The sequence below is a fragment of the Liolophura sinensis genome, chromosome 11 (assembly GCF_032854445.1).
Source record: "Liolophura sinensis isolate JHLJ2023 chromosome 11, CUHK_Ljap_v2, whole genome shotgun sequence".
NCBI lineage: Eukaryota > Metazoa > Mollusca > Polyplacophora > Chitonida > Chitonidae > Liolophura > Liolophura sinensis.
The window spans coordinates 28908826-28927798 of record NC_088305.1 but is presented as its reverse complement, the minus strand read 5'-3'; the positions used below and the strand labels follow the sequence as shown (position 1 = coordinate 28927798).

The 18973-nt window shown below is 40.2% G+C and overlaps 2 protein-coding genes across 2 annotated transcripts in view; one reads left to right on the top strand and one right to left on the bottom strand.

The window, feature by feature from the left end:
* Nucleotides 1-925: 925 nt before the first annotated feature.
* Nucleotides 926-8482, bottom strand: LOC135477882 (small ubiquitin-related modifier-like). The gene is made up of 5 exons (XM_064758092.1): nucleotides 8353-8482; nucleotides 8150-8212; nucleotides 5851-5928; nucleotides 3965-4036; nucleotides 926-2935 (listed from the first exon to the last, which is right to left on the bottom strand). Exons 1-5 carry the CDS (start codon nucleotides 8362-8364, stop codon nucleotides 2876-2878), a joined length of 285 nt encoding a protein of 94 aa, XP_064614162.1. The 5' UTR covers nucleotides 8365-8482; the 3' UTR covers nucleotides 926-2875.
* Nucleotides 8483-9708: 1226 nt separating this feature from the next.
* Nucleotides 9709-18973, top strand: part of LOC135477880 (ATP-citrate synthase-like) — a 43106-nt gene continuing 33841 nt past the window's right edge. Inside the window, exons 1-2 of the mRNA XM_064758090.1 lie at nucleotides 9709-9804; nucleotides 17761-17932. Of these exons, the coding sequence (XP_064614160.1) occupies nucleotides 17783-17932 (150 nt within the window). The 5' untranslated portion in view covers nucleotides 9709-9804; nucleotides 17761-17782. The remainder of the gene's footprint in view (nucleotides 9805-17760; nucleotides 17933-18973) is intronic.

The following is an 18973-nucleotide window of genomic DNA, read 5'->3' as shown; positions in this document are numbered from 1 at the left end:
AAAGAATGTTTCACTTCTGTAAGCAGTGACTTTGTATTTTTAGTTTATATTCCAATGGCACAATCTCGCACTCAACTGGTTAATGCAACCTTGCAAGTTGAGTGGAAAAGAAAAGGAAAACTATACTGTTTTTCTTTACTTTTAGCATGAATTTCTCACATCGTATATCGTGTTAAATACTGGTTTTGACGACTTGTTCAAATATACACTATGTATAGGTACAGGGCATTTCTACCACCAAAACCAGGTGTTTTAACACGATCAAGATCGCCACCAAAACTGCTTCAAGGGACACAGAATCATTTCAGATTGGCTGCTGTGATAGATAGCCAAGTCCAGGTAATGCGAAGTCTTAGCTGAATTTCATGTATGGCCGATTTATTCAAGCGTGACTAAATCTGCGGGTTTAACCTACAAAATCCTATCTCCACCGTCAGCCAATGGGTGTGGATTCAGAATTCCTCCGAGACCAACGAAAAGTCTCGTTATGGTGTCTTAATCTAGACAGTGGTAATAGGTGTTTCGGACAACCCTACCTGAAAAGAGCGGGGTCTCCAGCTTTGCCCACCAATGAAAGACGCGATATGACGAATGATCCCACCCGTCTGGCCAGGATAGGCTGCAGGTAATGTCTGTTCCTCGTGATCATAACATGTTTTAAGTAACTTCAAAATATTGTGTCTAAATCTAGTACTGATATGTTCCACTGCTGTTTTAATTGTTTACCAAAACGACCTTGGATCTCGAGATCAACGTCAGTGGCACAACGAACATGTTTTAAGCAGCATATCGCCGTGGCAGTGACGTTCACCCTGGGCCAAAATCGCTCTGTGAAACGATGTGTGTGGCAGGAAGGAAGGGAGGGGGGGGGGGGGGGGGGGGGGGCAACCACAATGAACGAACATCGATCAACATAACTTTCAAATCACATTTACACATCAAATAATGTTTATTTTCTTGTTAAAAGTGTACAATGTACGGGTAGCATTTTCAAGAAAAACAAAAAAGATATACTCCCAACAACTCGCATCTTGAACAATTACCTATTTAAGTCATGTCACCCGTTATGTATTCTTAAAGACAAAGCATGTGGGATATCGTTTTTGACGAAGCAGTTTATATAGTGGAATGAAAAATGGTAAAAATTGAGGTAAAATACCTAACATGAATCAAGTGTCAATGCTGTGTGTTTATTCAGAACTTCTCAATAACTACTTAATAATACCGGGGATATCAAAATGCCGAATTCAAGTCCAGTGTGACAAAATTCTACCAGGGAGTATACTATGCTTTTCAGCATGGTATGGGACAACAAAAGAAATGGACTTTGATTTGGCCAAAGGTTGAATATGTTTACGCCCAAGTCCGTGGAAACGAAAGTGGGTTGGAAATTCAGTCGTCTTCGTTCCGAGTTCTGGCGTATGATACAACTCTCACAATTCGCACAGGACTTCAGTGTACACTTAGCGTGGAACTCTGAGAGCAAGTACACAAAGGACTTATTACAGTCATCAGTGTCCTACCATAGCCACGTGCTATAATTGTCACAGACTTAAAAATATCGCTATACCATTCTTGACGTCTGTACCAAAAAGACGGAATTTTGACAGAACTGTTATTAAGTCCCTACTCTAGCCACCAGTACATGCTGCATATACAAGAGTATGTAAATTCACCACGAATAACTGGTGCAGTCACAAAACACCAGCTTGTTCATACAACTTCGGACAACAGTCTACAACTTTAGCTATCATAAAAACTACAGGTGTTTTTACATGGAACGGTTAAAATCAAAGCAGCTATCAATTTTAATAGTGACTGTAATCCCACTGTTTACGCCTGGCAAGAAATCTTGCAGAAAGAAAAACTAAGGTTTCACGAACTGGGTAAATTGGGATTTGCGGTGCTTTCTACAAGCAGCAGTATGGCACTATTAGTTTCATCTGAATGTAACGGTGTCTGTGTGTAGAAGTTCATCATAAGGAGGTGGAAAAGTGCCCCACCTTACATACAGATAGTCATTCCACTATATAAAACAATTAAAAGCAGATCTGGTCTACAAAATTTACAGTTTTGCTGATGTACATTAAAAATGAAAAATTCCAGAAGAAACATGTGATTCTGCAAGAGGTGAATGCACAAGTTGTTCTACACTAAAAACCAAATACGCAGAAATTAAGACAGTTGTGCTAAATAATAAAAAATAAAAACACAAAATCACCTGCCATTAAAACGGATGATCTGGACATGGCCAAAAATTGTTATGGGATCTGACAGAACAAGATTAATTATAACATCAACAACCCAACTGAAAATAAAATGACCGGACATCTGTTCCTGCCTTGTATCAAATTGATCATAAATATTCCATTAAGAGAGGATTCCTTTTGAAGATTCAATTCCACCTTGGGCACAACACCTCTTAAAAACATGTCTGTAAACACAGACAAAGTCTTTAACACTTGAAGAAATCTACAGACTTCAGCATATAATATCCAATAATTTGAAGAGCTGTTCCACGATTCATGTTGGTGATGAAGAGAAATTGCTGTCGAGGAAGAGCAGTGTGGATTCTTTTCCCAGCAGAAACTTAAACATAGACGAGAATACAAACTACACCAAAGATTTACGCACAAACCTGACCCCTCCCACTTCCCTTCCCCCACCCCTGTTAACGGGGGTCGCACAGGGAAAACGTAAGGTCAAGGTCAGATTTTCTCGGGGATGAGAAATGAGATATCTACAAAATGTTAACATGTGCTTTCTACACACAAAGATTCTGATGTCGCCGGTTTCCGCACAAGTGATCTCCCCTGGCAACCCCACCCCAACCCCCTCAGTAATTTTGGTCTCTGATTACACAGCCATATCTAGACTAGATGCCTCCAGTTTGTTCCTGGTAAACTTCAATACAGTCATCGCTCTCCATGTCCAACTGAAAAACAGGAACACAATGAAGTATTACATCAAACAACACAAGAACAGTCTGATGAGATAAATAAATACATGAATCACACTCCTCACAGCACATACGTCCCTCTATTGTTCACTTTACATCACTGTCATCTTTGGTAAATTCTGTACTGGGGTCATGGTGATGAGGCAGGAAGTCACGTTAGAAAACATAAACAATCCGTCTCAACCTTTGTCTCTAACAATGCTTTATACACACACATGCATTCTCTTTATTTAGAGTATCTACAAATAATTTTATGAAAGAATGCTGACTAAATAGTTCTGTGGTAGGACACACATGATGAGGTTACGCCTAAACAAGACTGTGCGTCTCAGAGGCTGCAAAGGTAAAGCTTGTCTCATAGTGGCAGTGATGTAAAGCAAAAGGTAGAGAGCGACGCATGCGCTATCAGAGTATATACATATACCCTGCACAAGCCGGTTGAAAATTACAAGTTATAATCATACACACAAAATACTGTATTTCACTCAGGGTTTTAGTCTCCCCTTTTTGCTTGATACTGATTGACTACGCCACCTTATAAGGCCACATAAAAGTTTTATGTGAAGTTTGATAAAATTCTTACCCGAAAAACTCAGTTGTTGGAATAAAGAATATCATTTTGAGGCTTTTCTCTGATTCTGAAGTATTTCTACATAACGATTTTTAGGTGAATTACGATGAACTGAATTCAACTGCTGATGTCACTGCTTTATGGCACAGGAGGGCTAATCAGTACATGTTAACACGTGTGAGCATATTTAAGAAATAAAAATATGTATAATGCACGTATTTCGTAAAATATTCAGTTCAGTATGGATTATTTAGGTTCTTAATACAGTTTATACCTGTCAATGTAAAATTGCATTGAATAGCCAACCCATGCTGAAAAGTGATGATGGCAAGTTGCAAAGGGACGAACACCACGATGTTGTAATGTCGAAATTTGAAACTTTCACAGTAACAGAGGCCTAGGCAGTAAAATGAAAGTGCAGAATCATTCCTTACCTGTTTGGGTGTTTCATCATCGTTTATTCGCTTGCCATCAAATAAAAACCGTAATGAGCTCACAGGAACACCCTAGAGAGAACAAAAACAGAATTTATTTCTTTCACTGCTGCTTGACTCCCTACCTTTTGTTACCTTAATTCTTCAATGTTTTCAACTGCCTCTCACAACCACGAGACTGGAACATTCTGAGAGAGCCAAGCAGTCAGGGATTCATACAGATTTTAGTCCCCAGTATTCAGTGGTAAAAATCAGTTAAAAACTGAAAGTTGGGGTAAAATAAAAACCTCAAGTTTTTCTGGTATAAATACTCAAATTTATGGATAAAAAATGAATTTCATTCGAAAATAAATGTCGACTTCAGTCCATCCGCTGCATCTTACAAGCTGAAGTGGTAATGCATGTTTTGGCTGTAATTTAATCAAAATTAGGCTTAAATATATTCAAACTATGGTGATATGGTTTAGTGGGCATAAAACGAAGTGAGAGTCCATTCGCATGTAGCTTGATCAATCGTCCTTATGTCAGGAAAGTGAAAGAAAAGTAGATAAAACATGCGTTTGCTTCCAATGAATGTTGCTGTGATAAAGGCTATCCCATTGGCTGTGTCTCTCCTGTGGACTAATGAGTGAGCTTGTAACAAATTCTGAAATGTACACACCAACACAATGGCCGTATGACAACTACGCAATCTAAGCAGCTTCTGACCGGCTACAGGGAACAAATAAGACCAAAAACAATCCAAAACTAATCGTGTTGCTCGACTGCATGATTGATTGGCCCTGTTAATGGTAACTTTATATGATTTATGCTGAACTGTTCAAAAGGTAACAGATCACTTGCCAGCTGATTCAAGGTAGGCTTACATGTATGCCAGTAAGAGGCCGGTGTGAAAACAAGGGACACGTCTTAGGCTCATTGAATATGGCTCACAATGTCATCTTCTTACATTGTGATAATCCATCCCGTGTTGTTTTAAGTTCTGATCCAGATTACGAGGATTAGTGACACCGCAGGAAACAAAAAGAGGACTGTAGCCCCTCTTAATAATACCTGTTTGACGTGCTTGAGTAATTTCAGCCATAACTCGAAAAATTAAGCAGTTTTACGATTTCTTTTATAATATTTCCTTGATTAATAACGCGAAAATTAATTCCCACAAACCCATCTTTGAAGTATATGCACGAAAATAAATTCCAGCAAATAATAAATACTTTACAGCATATAGGCCTACCTCTGATAAGAATAAGCTGTCATTATTTTAGGGTCCACAGGACTATATATTTTTATTTTTCATGTAACATTTGTTAGTTCCCCTCTGTCTTCTAATATTCATAACCAACAACGAAATATGCGTGGTTTATAACTGTTTCATTATATACCCCTGAAGCAGGATAAGCCTTATCTCTGCATTTTGTAAATGTTTACATTTGATATAATGTTTGTTAGTTTCTTTCTTTCCTGTAATGTAACATCCAACAACTGAACATGCATCACTGTGGTTTGTATCAGTTTTATTACATAACGTGTATCTCTGAGCAGGATCATGTACTTGTGTGTACCAACAATAAAGAAAAAGCAGTTGACAAAAATACATTTCATTTTACTGTGTTCTAAAGAAGACACTTTGTGTAAGAGCAGGCAAGTACCAACAAATAATATTTCAGCTCCAAAAAGGGCCACTCTCAGGGGTGGAAATAAGGTGTTCAAGCAGGTCATTTTCCACATGACACAGATTTATTTATTTCTTCATTATATGGATGTATTCAGGAATATTGATGGTGACCTGAACTGCATCATTAACTCTTGTGTACATGGATGTCAAGCATTAGTCTACAGTCAGAAAAATAATTTCAACTGGATTCTGACATGTTTGAGATACTTACTTGTCTCTCACTATAGGACTTTTTTAGTTTTCCCATCTGTGTGGTCAGCTTTACTCTGAAGTGGATTTCTGTGGAGTCCTAGGGGAAAGAAACAAAATATTTGGTTGTTTCAGATTTCTGTACAATATTATTATATCAATATTTACCTTAACATGGACTCTAATTCGCAAAAGAGACGTGAAGGCCATGGATTTGGTAATTTATGGTAATTAACACATATGCTGAGCTTTAACAATGGATCATTCATCTTGTGTTATGCTGCTTTAAAAATAAATACACGACTCCAAAAAGTTGAGTTGATTACATGCGGTACTATACCACCCCATATATCTAACCTTCATTTCTGATGCCTGAGAGGCTAATTAATCAATATTCACACAGGACATCAACCATGGCACATCACCACTTCCCTTACTCTGCTTGTCATGTGTGCAAAACCTGAACTGAATACATGCAGCACTTTATAAGATACTATAAGATGTCATTTTGTCAGACATTGCTGTTATTGTTATTGAACACCGACTCCAACATTCTCGACAGTACACTGAAAACATTTGTACTTAATACAAACTAAAAATAAAACTACACTTATTTGTCCAGTTTGAAATACTGATAGGTTTATATTTGACATTTGCAATCTGGCAGGATGGCAGCAAGTCATTCCCATCTCATCAAGGGCATCTCATTTGGCTATGTAATAACTAACCTCTTACATCTTCCAATAAACATTCTTCCTGACACTAAGCACATATAATTACTGTGCATCTCTACCTATTATTACTGACACAGTATATACTGTAACACACTACGCTGATCGATAAGGATCGATCAAGTGAAAAGTTAGTCTAAACAAACTATTAACATGTATGCTTACTGCCACAAAAAGTTTTAAAAGATTTTAAGGAAAATAAAAAAAATTCATACACGAATGGTGGTATGTCGATTGTCTTGAGAAATCAACCTAGAAATCAAACAATTCCCATGTACGCATATAGGATCTGAATGTGAACATCTATGCTATTATATGGCTTAAGTGGTTTTCTTCCTCGTAGAAGTTCCCTGTTGTTGTGCTCGAACATGAACAAGCAGTTGTGGGAACAGCACTGCATTTCAGTCTAGGGTGTTGTACATGTAAGTTTGGCGAATCCAGCACATTTTTTTGTCAAACTTAGAAATGGTAGCAAGGCTACCAAACAGCTCGCCTGTAGGAGGCACATGAATGCAAAACATCAGCTCAATATATAAAGTACTGAGATCATGAATTTGGTAATTTACAGTAATTAGTATGCGCACAGTGCATAAGCTCTTGGGTCATTGTGCTTTATATGCATGTAAAACTGCAGGTCAATACCTGCAGTAATTTTTGAGATACCACCCCTAACATTTTGTTTATCATGGCCTACTCTGTTACTGGACATCGATGTCCATGCTACAACATAAGCTACGAAATAAGTACAGGCGAGCTAAAAATCAACAAAAACCCCTTTGTTTTTTTTTTTAAATATTCAGAGACTTTTACATCTAAAAAATGTATTGAGATTACAAAGAGCATTTATTATTTGTAAACGGCTTAACCCAACTCATGCACAAGCCTAAACATTCAAACTAACATAAATTAGGGAAGCCTGTGAGCCATTTTCCAATAGTTCTATTACTCCATGTTTTGCAGTTCTGAACTTTTCACTTGGCACTGTCATATTTCCCAGTCCTTTGTAGCTGGCATGGCTGGATGAAAAACTAGCTACTACCTCACTGACATACCAGTTGGAAGCGATCGGGTGGATGTGGTTTCATGCAGAAAGTAGGCCTACCCTAATTCCTCAACCTTTTTGCATGAGAATGAACAACTCTGACTACAAGTTATGCACGTTTATAATTAGAGTTTGGAGACAAAACTGCATTGGTTGGATTGGCCAATTTAGGCCTCAATTTTATTAGACTACACAGGACAATACCTTCAGAATACGCTTTCCGTATAAACATTTGGCACACATGCAAAATTTTGCGGTCTTTCGCTCAGCATGTCAGCATTTCTATAACCCATCTTGAACGGCGTTTTGAAGTGTCTCCTTTCTAAAGTCCCAGCGATGTACACCTCTAGATCCTTCACACCAACATCCGTAGAGATTGTAAAACGAAATGCGCACTTTTTGAACTGCTCGTTTCAGTCAAGTGTGCAACAACAACAATAAACAACAAAAGACTCACTCGTATAACACTCATTTAAGAGATCAATATTGCCATTAAGCAGCAATCTGGCTATCAAACCCTTGTTGTAAAGAACACGTCGTTTGATTACCTGTCCAACAACTCGAAGTTTGATGTACTCATCACTGTTTCCGTGTCCGTCTGTTTTGGAATCCTATAAATGAAAGAAAAGAAAAACGTGAAAAGAAGTCGAGATAGGCATTTATCGCCTGAAGCTGCCGTCATGTAGCCGCCGAGTCAAGACAAAGGTTAATTGTTGTCCTCCAGTCGAAAGAAAAAACACAGTTTACTTACCTGTTCGGCCATTTTTATCGGTTATTCTTTGTTAAATTTTCACCCACGCCTTCGATTCGGGGAAATCGGTGATCTGCTTCAAATATGGCCGCCGGTAAAATGCATTGTGGGATACTTCAAACTCCTCTCAGTGTGCAACCTCTCCCATTCCCTGCCATGAGGACGAATAAAAACATTACGCCTCACAGCTGGACACAGCCGTGTTGAGATAGAAAATGTTCTATCACCAACATGAAGCCACAAACGACCAGAAAGTACAACGAGCTTAGTAGGAAAACCTCATAAATACGCATGATGTCATTTATAATACCAAATAAAAGGTCATAGTCCCCAACCGAGCATATTGAAACACAAAGTGGTCTCCCTTTGACTAATCAATGCTTTGATGTATTTTAAATGACAATTTTTTTTAACGCGCTCGATGCTTGATATTCAATTTAAATTTCACCTACCACTTCTTAAATGTATCTAGCATTACCAACATAAGCGTATAAGTTTCTTGACGTTTTCAAACATTTGCAAAATTTATTATTCAATTTATCTATTTGATTGGTGTTTTACACAATACCACAGCCGTCAGCAGTATGGTGGGAGGAAACCGGGCGAAACTCGGGAGGAAACCTTCGACCATCCGCAGGTTGCTGAACGACCTTCCCACGTATGACCAGTGTGGAGTTGAGCCAGTATGGACTTGAACTCACAGCGACCGCATTGGTGAGAGACTCCTGCATGGGTTATTATTAGATAGACCTACATGTAGACCCCTACATATATCCATTGGATGAGTGATTGATGCATATATCCAATTAAATCTATATCTATTCAGTAACACTGCGCGTGCTGGTATATTATAAACCATATACCTCTAATCCTTTTTCGCATGTTGAAAACACAAAACATGTGCTTATTCAAGCATATTCTGAAAGCATTATTCTTTGTAGACTGATAAAATTGTACTACCGGTATTTGTAAAGCCCTGAAACTGGCCAGTCCAATCAATTTAGTTTTGTCTCCAAGATCAAATTAAAATTATGCATAAACTACACTGAAAGTTGCTCTTTCGTGTGCGAAAAAATTAGCGTAGTGTTTTCAAACGCACGTGTAGGGCCTTTATGCATAGATTATTGCACACATAAGTAAAAGTCGCAGTGAATTATAATAAAATAAAACTGAAATAAAAAAGTTCAATGCAAATAAATATACTATTTATTGAAGCCCCCGATCCCTTCAAATAGAAAATACCATAAATATTTGTGGCGAAAAATTCCGCTTCTCCGTATTTTATTTAAGAACCAATCCCACTGCTGGTTCAGGTTTTCGTAGGAGTCCTAGTGTGTGGCTTGTGGTGGCGTGACAGTTCTCTCGCCTGATTTTTGATGAGCATGTTGTGTGGCGGACGCTAAATCGTACAACTCTCGTGGTTACCGGGTTAATTGCCACTGCTCCAAGCTGGTAAGTATAAGCGTGGGCTTTGAGATTAGCTTTCCACCATTGGCATTTGTATGCGTTCATGTACTTCATGACAAACGGAAGTTTGAGCTCTCATCGTCTAGGACATTCGTTTTGAATTGAGGATTGCGTTGTGTTCCAAGTGTGCAGAAAACGTGTGTCACAGGCAGTGCATGAGTAGGCAACCGGTAACTAACTCTTCTCTCCACGTGTTTCGTCTGCCGTCAAGGGTTTTAGGGAGTTTTAAACTTGAGGTAATCGTCACCTGGTGACGTCAGTTCATTGAAAAAGCAGCTTTTCACAGTGAACATCTGAGAAGGGGCTCATTGATTAACGATAGGGTCACCCAAGTATTTACAACTGCCGGGTTTTATTTTACACTTTTCTTAAATCAGTATCTATGCACCGAAACAGACATTCATGAAACACCGTCTATTCTCAAATCGCATGTAAGATTTCACCGGGAGGACAAGACACATGCATGCAGTAGTCTACATATTTGTAGACTGTAGCTACATGTGTCTCTTGTCTGAGAGTCCTTTAACATTATGGTGGTTTTGTTCAGCCTGTTACTAATAAAGTTCCAGGCTCCACTTGAAAATGATGCGTCTGGCTTAGAAATTTGTCAAGGTGTTTAAGAGAAGAAGTACTCGTCAAATAACCCCACAGAAATACATGTTTGCATTTATACAACTTCCTTACCCTTTCCCATGCTGATTTACCATAAAAACCGATAATACTCAAAGAGACTTGCTGTACTGGTACTGCTTGTCTTGATATAGCTCTATTTCCTATCTGGAAGCATGTAAGCTCACTTCCAGCTTCTTCAATCTTGGTTCTCCTATGATTATTGCTCTTACTCACTGAGGGCTATGAAACTGTGTTTCCAGGAATTTGTGCAAGGTTGCCATGGTTCTCCAGTATATTCAGTTCTAAAAACTCACTAAAGACCAAAATGGTTCGGTAGGCTGACTAGTTGGTGTGACAGATGACCACTTCCTGATGTTTGAATGCCGAAGAAATCCCAATCAAACTGCCTACACATCATTTAGTTTTTAATAAAGTTGAAACTTCTGTTTTGATACAATGCCAGGTCTATGTGGGAACTTTAAGCTGATCCCCTGAATGCTGTGGTGTGGATTATAGCACTGTACTAGTAAATGTATTTACAGACTCAAAGCTTCTTCTTGGCACAGTATTCAGACTTGTGCTGGAAGTAATCTAAGATTAGAACATTCATTGGTTACTCAAGTAAAGTTAGGTGAGTTATTATTAAGTATTGTACGTGGATGTGTTTTGTTACATGTGCTCAAAGACCATCTGACCTAGGAATGACAGCTTTTACATAATAGCCTATAAGTCTGGTTCAGGTCTGTCTATCTGTAACCTGATGTGCACATGGGTAGGATGACCTCGTGGCAGTGCAAACATATTGCATAGATGAAATAACTTCATAGTACAGCTATTACAGTAAATGGTCTAAAATCTCCCCCCCCCCCCCCCCATAAACTATTACTTTTAACGCTGGAGCTTATATTTTTCCATTGGGAAATCACCCTGTGTTCCAGTTTCCAAACAAAGCTAAAAAATAAAAATAAACAACCTTTATTACAGATCAGTAGCATTGAGAATCAGGCAAAATGTGCAGGGTTGTAATGGATGAGATCTTGCAAGTATGAGAGTTTGATTGTGTAGACTGTGTGTATGTACATGGAAATAAAATGGTCAAGTTATGTTAAACAACATCAGATGTTTTTTTCCCTGCTGTAACACTTGTTTCTGTTAATTTTTTCCTCCATCTTCTCTTAGGTACGTATGTGAACCAGTTGTTATTTTTTTAAAATTGAGGCAACGTGTCACTTTGTCAGATCTAGGATGTGACAGTATAAGATTGAACTAAGATTTTTTTTTTTTAAATTCCAAATGTTTGAAATGTCAAAATACCTCCCCCCCCCAAAAAAAAAACAACAACATGAAAACTTAAGATTCCCAGCCATGCCCAAAATGCACCACCTTTTTTGTTCTTTTTTTTTCAATTCCTTGATCTAACCATGCTCGATATATTGACAGAGAAATCAAGGTATTAAAATCAATGTTTTCCTGTTCCCTTATACATGTAAAGGTCTAACGAGAGCCTTGTGGTTTGACTACTAGTTAGCTTACATGTACATGCATGTATCCAGGCAGTAGCTATGAATAACCTGCACTTCAGGCTACAAACAGCATACAACATACCTCTGTATGTATGCAGGTCTAGACCATTTTTATCATTGTCAAATATTGATATGTGCATTTGGTAGGCCAGCTGATAATGGGTCTGTGTCGTGTTTGGTAGTCGAGACTCCTCGAGTTGGTAATTAACACATGTGCGTGGGTCCAAGTCCAGTTTCCTGTATCCCTCATCCCCATCCCTTTGTGCATTTTGATCCCACTCCTCATCAAAATCCCAGGCACCCTGTCTCCCCATCCCTACCCCTTAAATGTCAACCCTTACATGTATGTCACTCACCGTCTGCAATCCCTACCCTGTATCCCCATCCATAGCTCTTGTCTGCCTCGTTCTCAATTGCCATCTCCATTCCCCACTTTTACACCCTGTGTCTCACTTCAGTGCCATCCCCTCTCACCATCCCCACATGGTATCCCTCATACTTAGCATCTTGTTTACTTGTCACTGTTTCTCAGTCTATCCCCACCCCTGCCCTGTATATCCCATCCTTAGCCCCTTGTCAAGCTGTGTCTCACTCACCACCCTCACCCCATATCTGCCATCCTTAGCCAGTTGTCCACCTGTGTCTTGCTCACAATCCAAAGCCCATACCCCTCATCCTTTAATAGCTCCATGTCTTCCTGTCTCATTCACCACCCCACACCCTGTATCACCCTTCCTTAGTCCTTTGCCCACCTGTGTCTCACTCACAATCCCCACCCAGTGTCACCCATGTTTTGCCTCTTGTTCACCTGTCTCACTCACCATTCCCACCCCATATCCCTCAGCTCCTTACCTGACTGTGTCTCACTCACAATTTCCACCAGCACCCTGTATCCCCCACATCCTTAACCCCTTGTCCACCTGTCCCTCTCACCATCCCCACCCCGTATCTCTCATCCTTAATCCCTTGTCCACCTGTGTCTCACCCGCCACCCCCACCTCCTAACCTCCATCCTTAGCCCCTTCCACCCAGTATCCCCCATCTTTAGCCCCTTCTCTACCTGTTTCACTCACCATCTCTACCATGTATACCCCATCCTTAGCCCCTTGTTCACTTGTGTCTCACTTACCATCCCCACCCTGATCAGCCATCCTTAACCCTTTGTCCAACTGTCTCACTCACCATCTCCACCCAGTATCCCCCATCTTTAGCCCCTTCCCCACCTGTTTCACTCACCATCTCTACCATGTATACCCCATCCTTAGCCCCTTGTTCACCTGTGTCTCACTCACCATCCCCACCCTGTATCAGCCATCCTTAACCCTTTGTCCAACTGTCTCACTCACCATCTCCACCCAGTATCGCCCCCATCTTTAGCCCCTTCCCCACCTGTTTTATCACCATCTCCACCATGTATACCCAACCTTAGCCCCTTGTCCACCTGTGTCTCACTCACCACTCCCAACCCATATCCTCCATCCATAGCCCCTTGTCCACCTGTCTCACACTCACCATCCCCACCATGTATACCCAACCTTAGCCCCTTGTCCACCTGTCTCACTCACCACTCCCACCCTGTATCCTACATCCATAGCCGATTGTTCACCTGTCTCTCATTCGCCATCCCCACCCTGTAGCAGCCATCCTTGTCTATCTCTCTCTCCCTCACCATCTCCACCATGTTTTCCCCATCTTCAGCCCCTTGTCCACCACCATCCCCACCCCGTACCCCCCGTCTCCTGTCTCACTCATCATCCTCACCCCATATCCTGTATCCTTAGCCCTGTATCCACCTGTGTCTCTCTCACTGTCCTCACCCCATATCCCCAATCCTTAGCCCCTTGTCCACCTGTGTCTCCCTCACCGTCCTCACCCCATATCCCCCATCCTCAGTCGCTGGTCCACCTGCATCTCACTCACCATCCTCACCCCATATCCCCCATCCTCAGTCTCTGGACCACCTGTGTCTCACTCACCATCCTCACCCCATATCCCCCATCCTCAGTCTCTGGTCCACCTGTGTCTCACTCACTGTCCTCACCCCATATTCCCCATCTTCAGTCTCTGGTCCACCTGTGTCTCACTCACTGTCCTCACCCCATATCTCTCATCCTCAGTCTCTGGTCCACCTGTGTCTCACTCAATGTCCTCACCCCATATCCTCCATCCTCATTCTCTGGTCCACCTGTGTCTCACTCACTGTCCTCACCCCATATCCACCATCCTCATTCTCTGGTCCACCTGTGTCTCACTCACTGTCCTCACCCCATATCTCCCATCCTCAGTCTCTGGTCCACCTGTGTCTCACTCACTGTCCTCACCCCATATCCCCCATCCTCAGTCTCTAGTCCACCTGTGTCTCACTCACTGTCCTCACCCCATATCCCTCATCCTCAGTCTCTGGTCCACCTGTGTCTCACTCACTGTCCTCACCCCATATCTCCCATCCTCAGTCTCTGGTCCTCCTGTGTCTCACTCACCATCCTCACCCCATATCCTGTATCCTTATCCCTTTGTCCACCTGTCTCACTCATCATCCTCACCCCATATCCCCCATCCTCAGTCTCTGGTCCACCTGTGTCTCAATCACTCACTCATGCAGTCATGTTTAGGTAACAGAAAGAGGAGAGGTACACATAAATAAACAAGAAAAAGTATATATTTTTTGTGATAAGGAGTGTATTGTAAAATCACGCACACACATATATATCTCCTATAATTGGAAGTTTGAACTCCAGGATACCATTCATCCCTTCACATGCATGCAGGTAGCAAGGTGTTTATACTGTATTTTACCTAAGTTTGGTATGTAAAACTGTGCTCTTAGAAGCATATAAAGGCCTTAGATTTGTTTGTTTTGATACTGATGCTGATAAGGCCCTATAATGTTGATGAATCAATCATAATCAAGGAAAATGTGTCACTTGATAAATGCTAAATTTTAGGTGAAATACAGTAACTTGACAGGTTGAGTGAAGGGAAAGCTCTGCAAGGTGTTACCAATGCAGTTATGATAATATGTGGGCTGTGAGGAACAAACGCACCTGTAATATATAACATAGCTGCTGCAAAGTTTTCATAACCCACCTGTCACTCAGGCTGTGTTAGAGCCAGCTCTGTCACATTATAAAACCACTCAGCCTTTGTCCGGCCTTGTCAGTTTGCCGATTCAGGCTCCTAATTGATACTGTCAGTCAGTTAGTTCATTGAAACACGAGTTTCTACCTGTTGTCTCGTCTCTGCCAATTCCGGGGGAATTTACTTTGTCAGCAGGTGAGACGTTTTCTGTCGTATGTGATCTGGTTCTCTGTACATTCAAGTGGTTAGCAAGAGCTGCAAAAGACAACTACACAACCGTTTGCAGGACTTGGTTTTTACTATCTCCGCCATGTGCTTAATACTGTGTCCAAATTTCAGTCAGCCATTCGCTTGATTGGGTTGGAGCAGGTACATGTCCATTCAGCTGTGCATTCTGTGTTAACGGCATCGTACATGATATGCTTTTACCTTTGGTCTGATGCCGAGTTTGATCTGAAAGTCAAAATGTAAAAGTGTCAATCAAATGAAATATTTTTTGCAGTTGTAGATTGCATACATTTTATTTTAAAAGAAATACAAGTTAAGACCAGATGTATGTAATATATGCATCAATAAAGTATCCCACATAAAGTTTAAACAGTACATAGATATCGCAATTCAAAATGAACAAAATCAGGCACATTGAGAAACCTAAGGTACTGCCATGTTGTCAGTTTTAACCCATACCAGGTGCACATTAATTGTTTTTATAGCTGAAGGGGGCAGCTGTTTCCAGTTAGGCCACCTAACCATTGTTTTGCCTTTTCACTATATGTGCGTGGGGGTACTAGTGACGCAACCTCATATTTCAGGTTGCTCTTATCATGATGCACCTAATGGCCTCGTTAAAATTCGTATTAAAGCTAAATTTACAGGGTCACCATTCATTTTTGAAAGAAATGCCCGTGTATTCTTTAGTCTGTTTCCACTGGTCTTCCTAAATATCTCAGGTTATAATATTTGTTGTCATTTCTTTTAAAGATTATGTAGGTGTTTTCACTGTTGGTGTAAACTTTTGTAGGGAAATTATAGGTATGTCTTAATGCATGAAGTCTTAATTTTGCAGATATGTTATTTTTTGGTTTAAATGATTTTTTTGATTGGTATTTTTGCATCATACTCAAGAGCATTTACAATGACTGACTGCAGAGGTTTAAATCAATGAATGATATGAGGTGCCTCCATGGCTCAGTTGGTTAGCATGCTAGCTCACCAGTGTGGTCGCTGTGAGTTCAGCTGCAGCTCATGCTGGCTCCCTCTTCGGCTATAAGTGGGAAGGTCTGACAGCAACCTGCAGATGGTTGTGGGTTTCCCCCCTGGCTCTGCCCGGTTTCCTCCCACCGTAATGCTGGGTGCCGTCGTATAAATGAAATATTCTTGAGTACAGCGTAAAACAATAATCAAATAAATAAATAAATAAATAAATGAATGATATGAACGTGGGGTCAAATTTGAGACATGTATACATGTGTACGAGTTTGACTGTGAATGTATTTGTACACTCTGATCTACTCTCTATTGAATTTCTCTAAGTAACATGGAAAAAAACAGGAGAAAATCTTACTAGAACGGTTTATTACCTGTATATATAATGCTGACTACAGTTTACATAACATGAAGTAAAAAATTCACGGAAAGTACACCTAGTTTAAGCCCTGCAGCTTTTATACCTTGATCAGCTGTCATCACTTCACATGTAGCTAGGATGACAAATGTACCGTAGCCATAACGATTAGCCCAAGGCTATGCATGAACACCAAATTTAGGCCTGAGAAAGAAATTGCTTGTATTTGAGCCTGTTCTCATCTGGAGAACAAAGAGCTTTCATAACATGTATACTAGTATATAATACCTGGTGTTAAGCATGATTTCAATTTTTTCCTCCAGTATTTGTTGAACCTAAAGCCGTGGGGTTCCGTATATTTTTAGACATTTTATAAGGTATCAGATCATTTCAATATGCCTAGGTACATACATGTACATGTTCAAGCGGTTTGAAGAATAATGAACACAGTCTGAGGTAGAGGTTTTCATTTATCTTGCAGACATGTCATTCAAGCACTGTCACGTTCAAAATTGCCCCATTTTGTTTATCATTTCATCATAGTCATACGAGTGAAGTCCATGGATGTGTTACAGACAGGCAACTTAACATGTGAAAAATTTTTTTTGTTTCCACGGGACAGCAGTTGAATGCTTATGCGTGCTAACATGCATATATACTCATAGTGCATTCATAAGCTTAATTGATATGAACTTGAGTAAAAATTTCTGATATGCGGTGTTTAAAAGTTTTGCCCATGACGAAGTTGCACATATTGCCTCATTCATGAAAAATTGTTTTGTGTTTGTTTGGAAAGTAGGAGGATGTTCAGCTTGGAAAATGTCATTTTCAGCACCAAGTATAACATTTTATCACATGTAAGAAACTTTTAAAAAGAAATGCTGTTTTGGGGGTGAAAAATTGTGTCATTTAGATAGTGTGGGCTAAATTTTTTATAAACAAGTTGGCATAACGTTCTTTCCGTTAATTTGATGTGTGTTATTTTCGAGTCCCAAGCTGTAGTACTATGTACACATTGTTACAGGCTATGTTTTTACACGCTATGTTTCCCTCCTGTGATCAAAAGTAAACAGTGCGTGCCTGACTCTACCTGTTTGTTTGTCGCCAGGTTTGACCTTTAATCAGACATGCTTTTTTTTTTTCTTTCTCTCCCACTCTCTCTAGACTCTTGACATCCATCGAAATCATGTCAGCCAAAGCTATTCACGAAGCTAAAGGGAAGGAACTCTTGAACAAATTCCTGACAAATGAAGCCGCAAAGAATCGGTTCGCTCTTGTGGAAGAAGACGTGGACTGGGACAAACTTGTGCAACAAAACCCCTGGCTGTCTTCTCAGGTGAGAAAAAAAAAGGAAGAGAAATTCCTGCATTGTACACTGTACGTGGTTCTGAAATTCAGTGAGTGCATGGAGGACCAACTTTTGGGATTTTTTTTTTTTTCTCAGAAAGATCAGCAGAGAAAAGTTATAGAAAACACAGGATGTCCTGGACATTGTGAATATATATTGTGTGTATATCTACATACACTACATAGGCATGTGATGTTTCCCTCAGACTGTCAAAAAAAGGCTTATAATACATGGTGTATAATTCATTAACATACACATGGAGACTATTCATTGTGACCTTTAGTCATTTATAAAAAATCATTTAGTTATTTATTTGATTGGTGTTTTATGCTGTACTCAAGAATGTTTCACTTACACGATGACAGCCAGTATTATGGCAGGGGAAATCCACAACCATCCGCAGGTTGTTGACAGACCTTCCTACACACCGAAAGAATTATAAGAATGCAGTCTTATGCTGAGGTGCATACATACAGACTAAAGCTCCAGTATTAAATAGCCCTGTTTCCAATCCTTAAATTATAATACATGTACAATAAGATTGCACAGTTGGTCTTAATAACTGCTTGGTTATGTTTATGTGGTATGACTGTGTATGTGGCATGGCTACATGTATGTGTATGTGGTATGACTGTGTATGTGGCATGGCTATGTGTATGTGGTATGACTGTGTATGTGGTATGGCTATGTGTATGTGGTGTGACTGTATGTGGTATGACTGTGTATGTGGCATGGCTATGTGTATGTGGTGTGACTGTGTATGTGGTATGACTGTGTATGTGGTGTGACTGTGTATGTGGCATGGCTATGTGTATGTGGTGTGACTGTGTATGTGGTATGACTGTGTATGTGGCATGGCTATGTGTATGTGGTGTGACTGTGTATGTGGTATGACTGTGTATGTGGCATGGCTATGTGTATGTGGTATGACTGTGTATGTGGTATGACTGTGGCATGGCTATGTATATGTGGTATGACTGTATGTGGCATGGCTATGTGTATGTGGTATGACTGTGTATGTGGCATGGC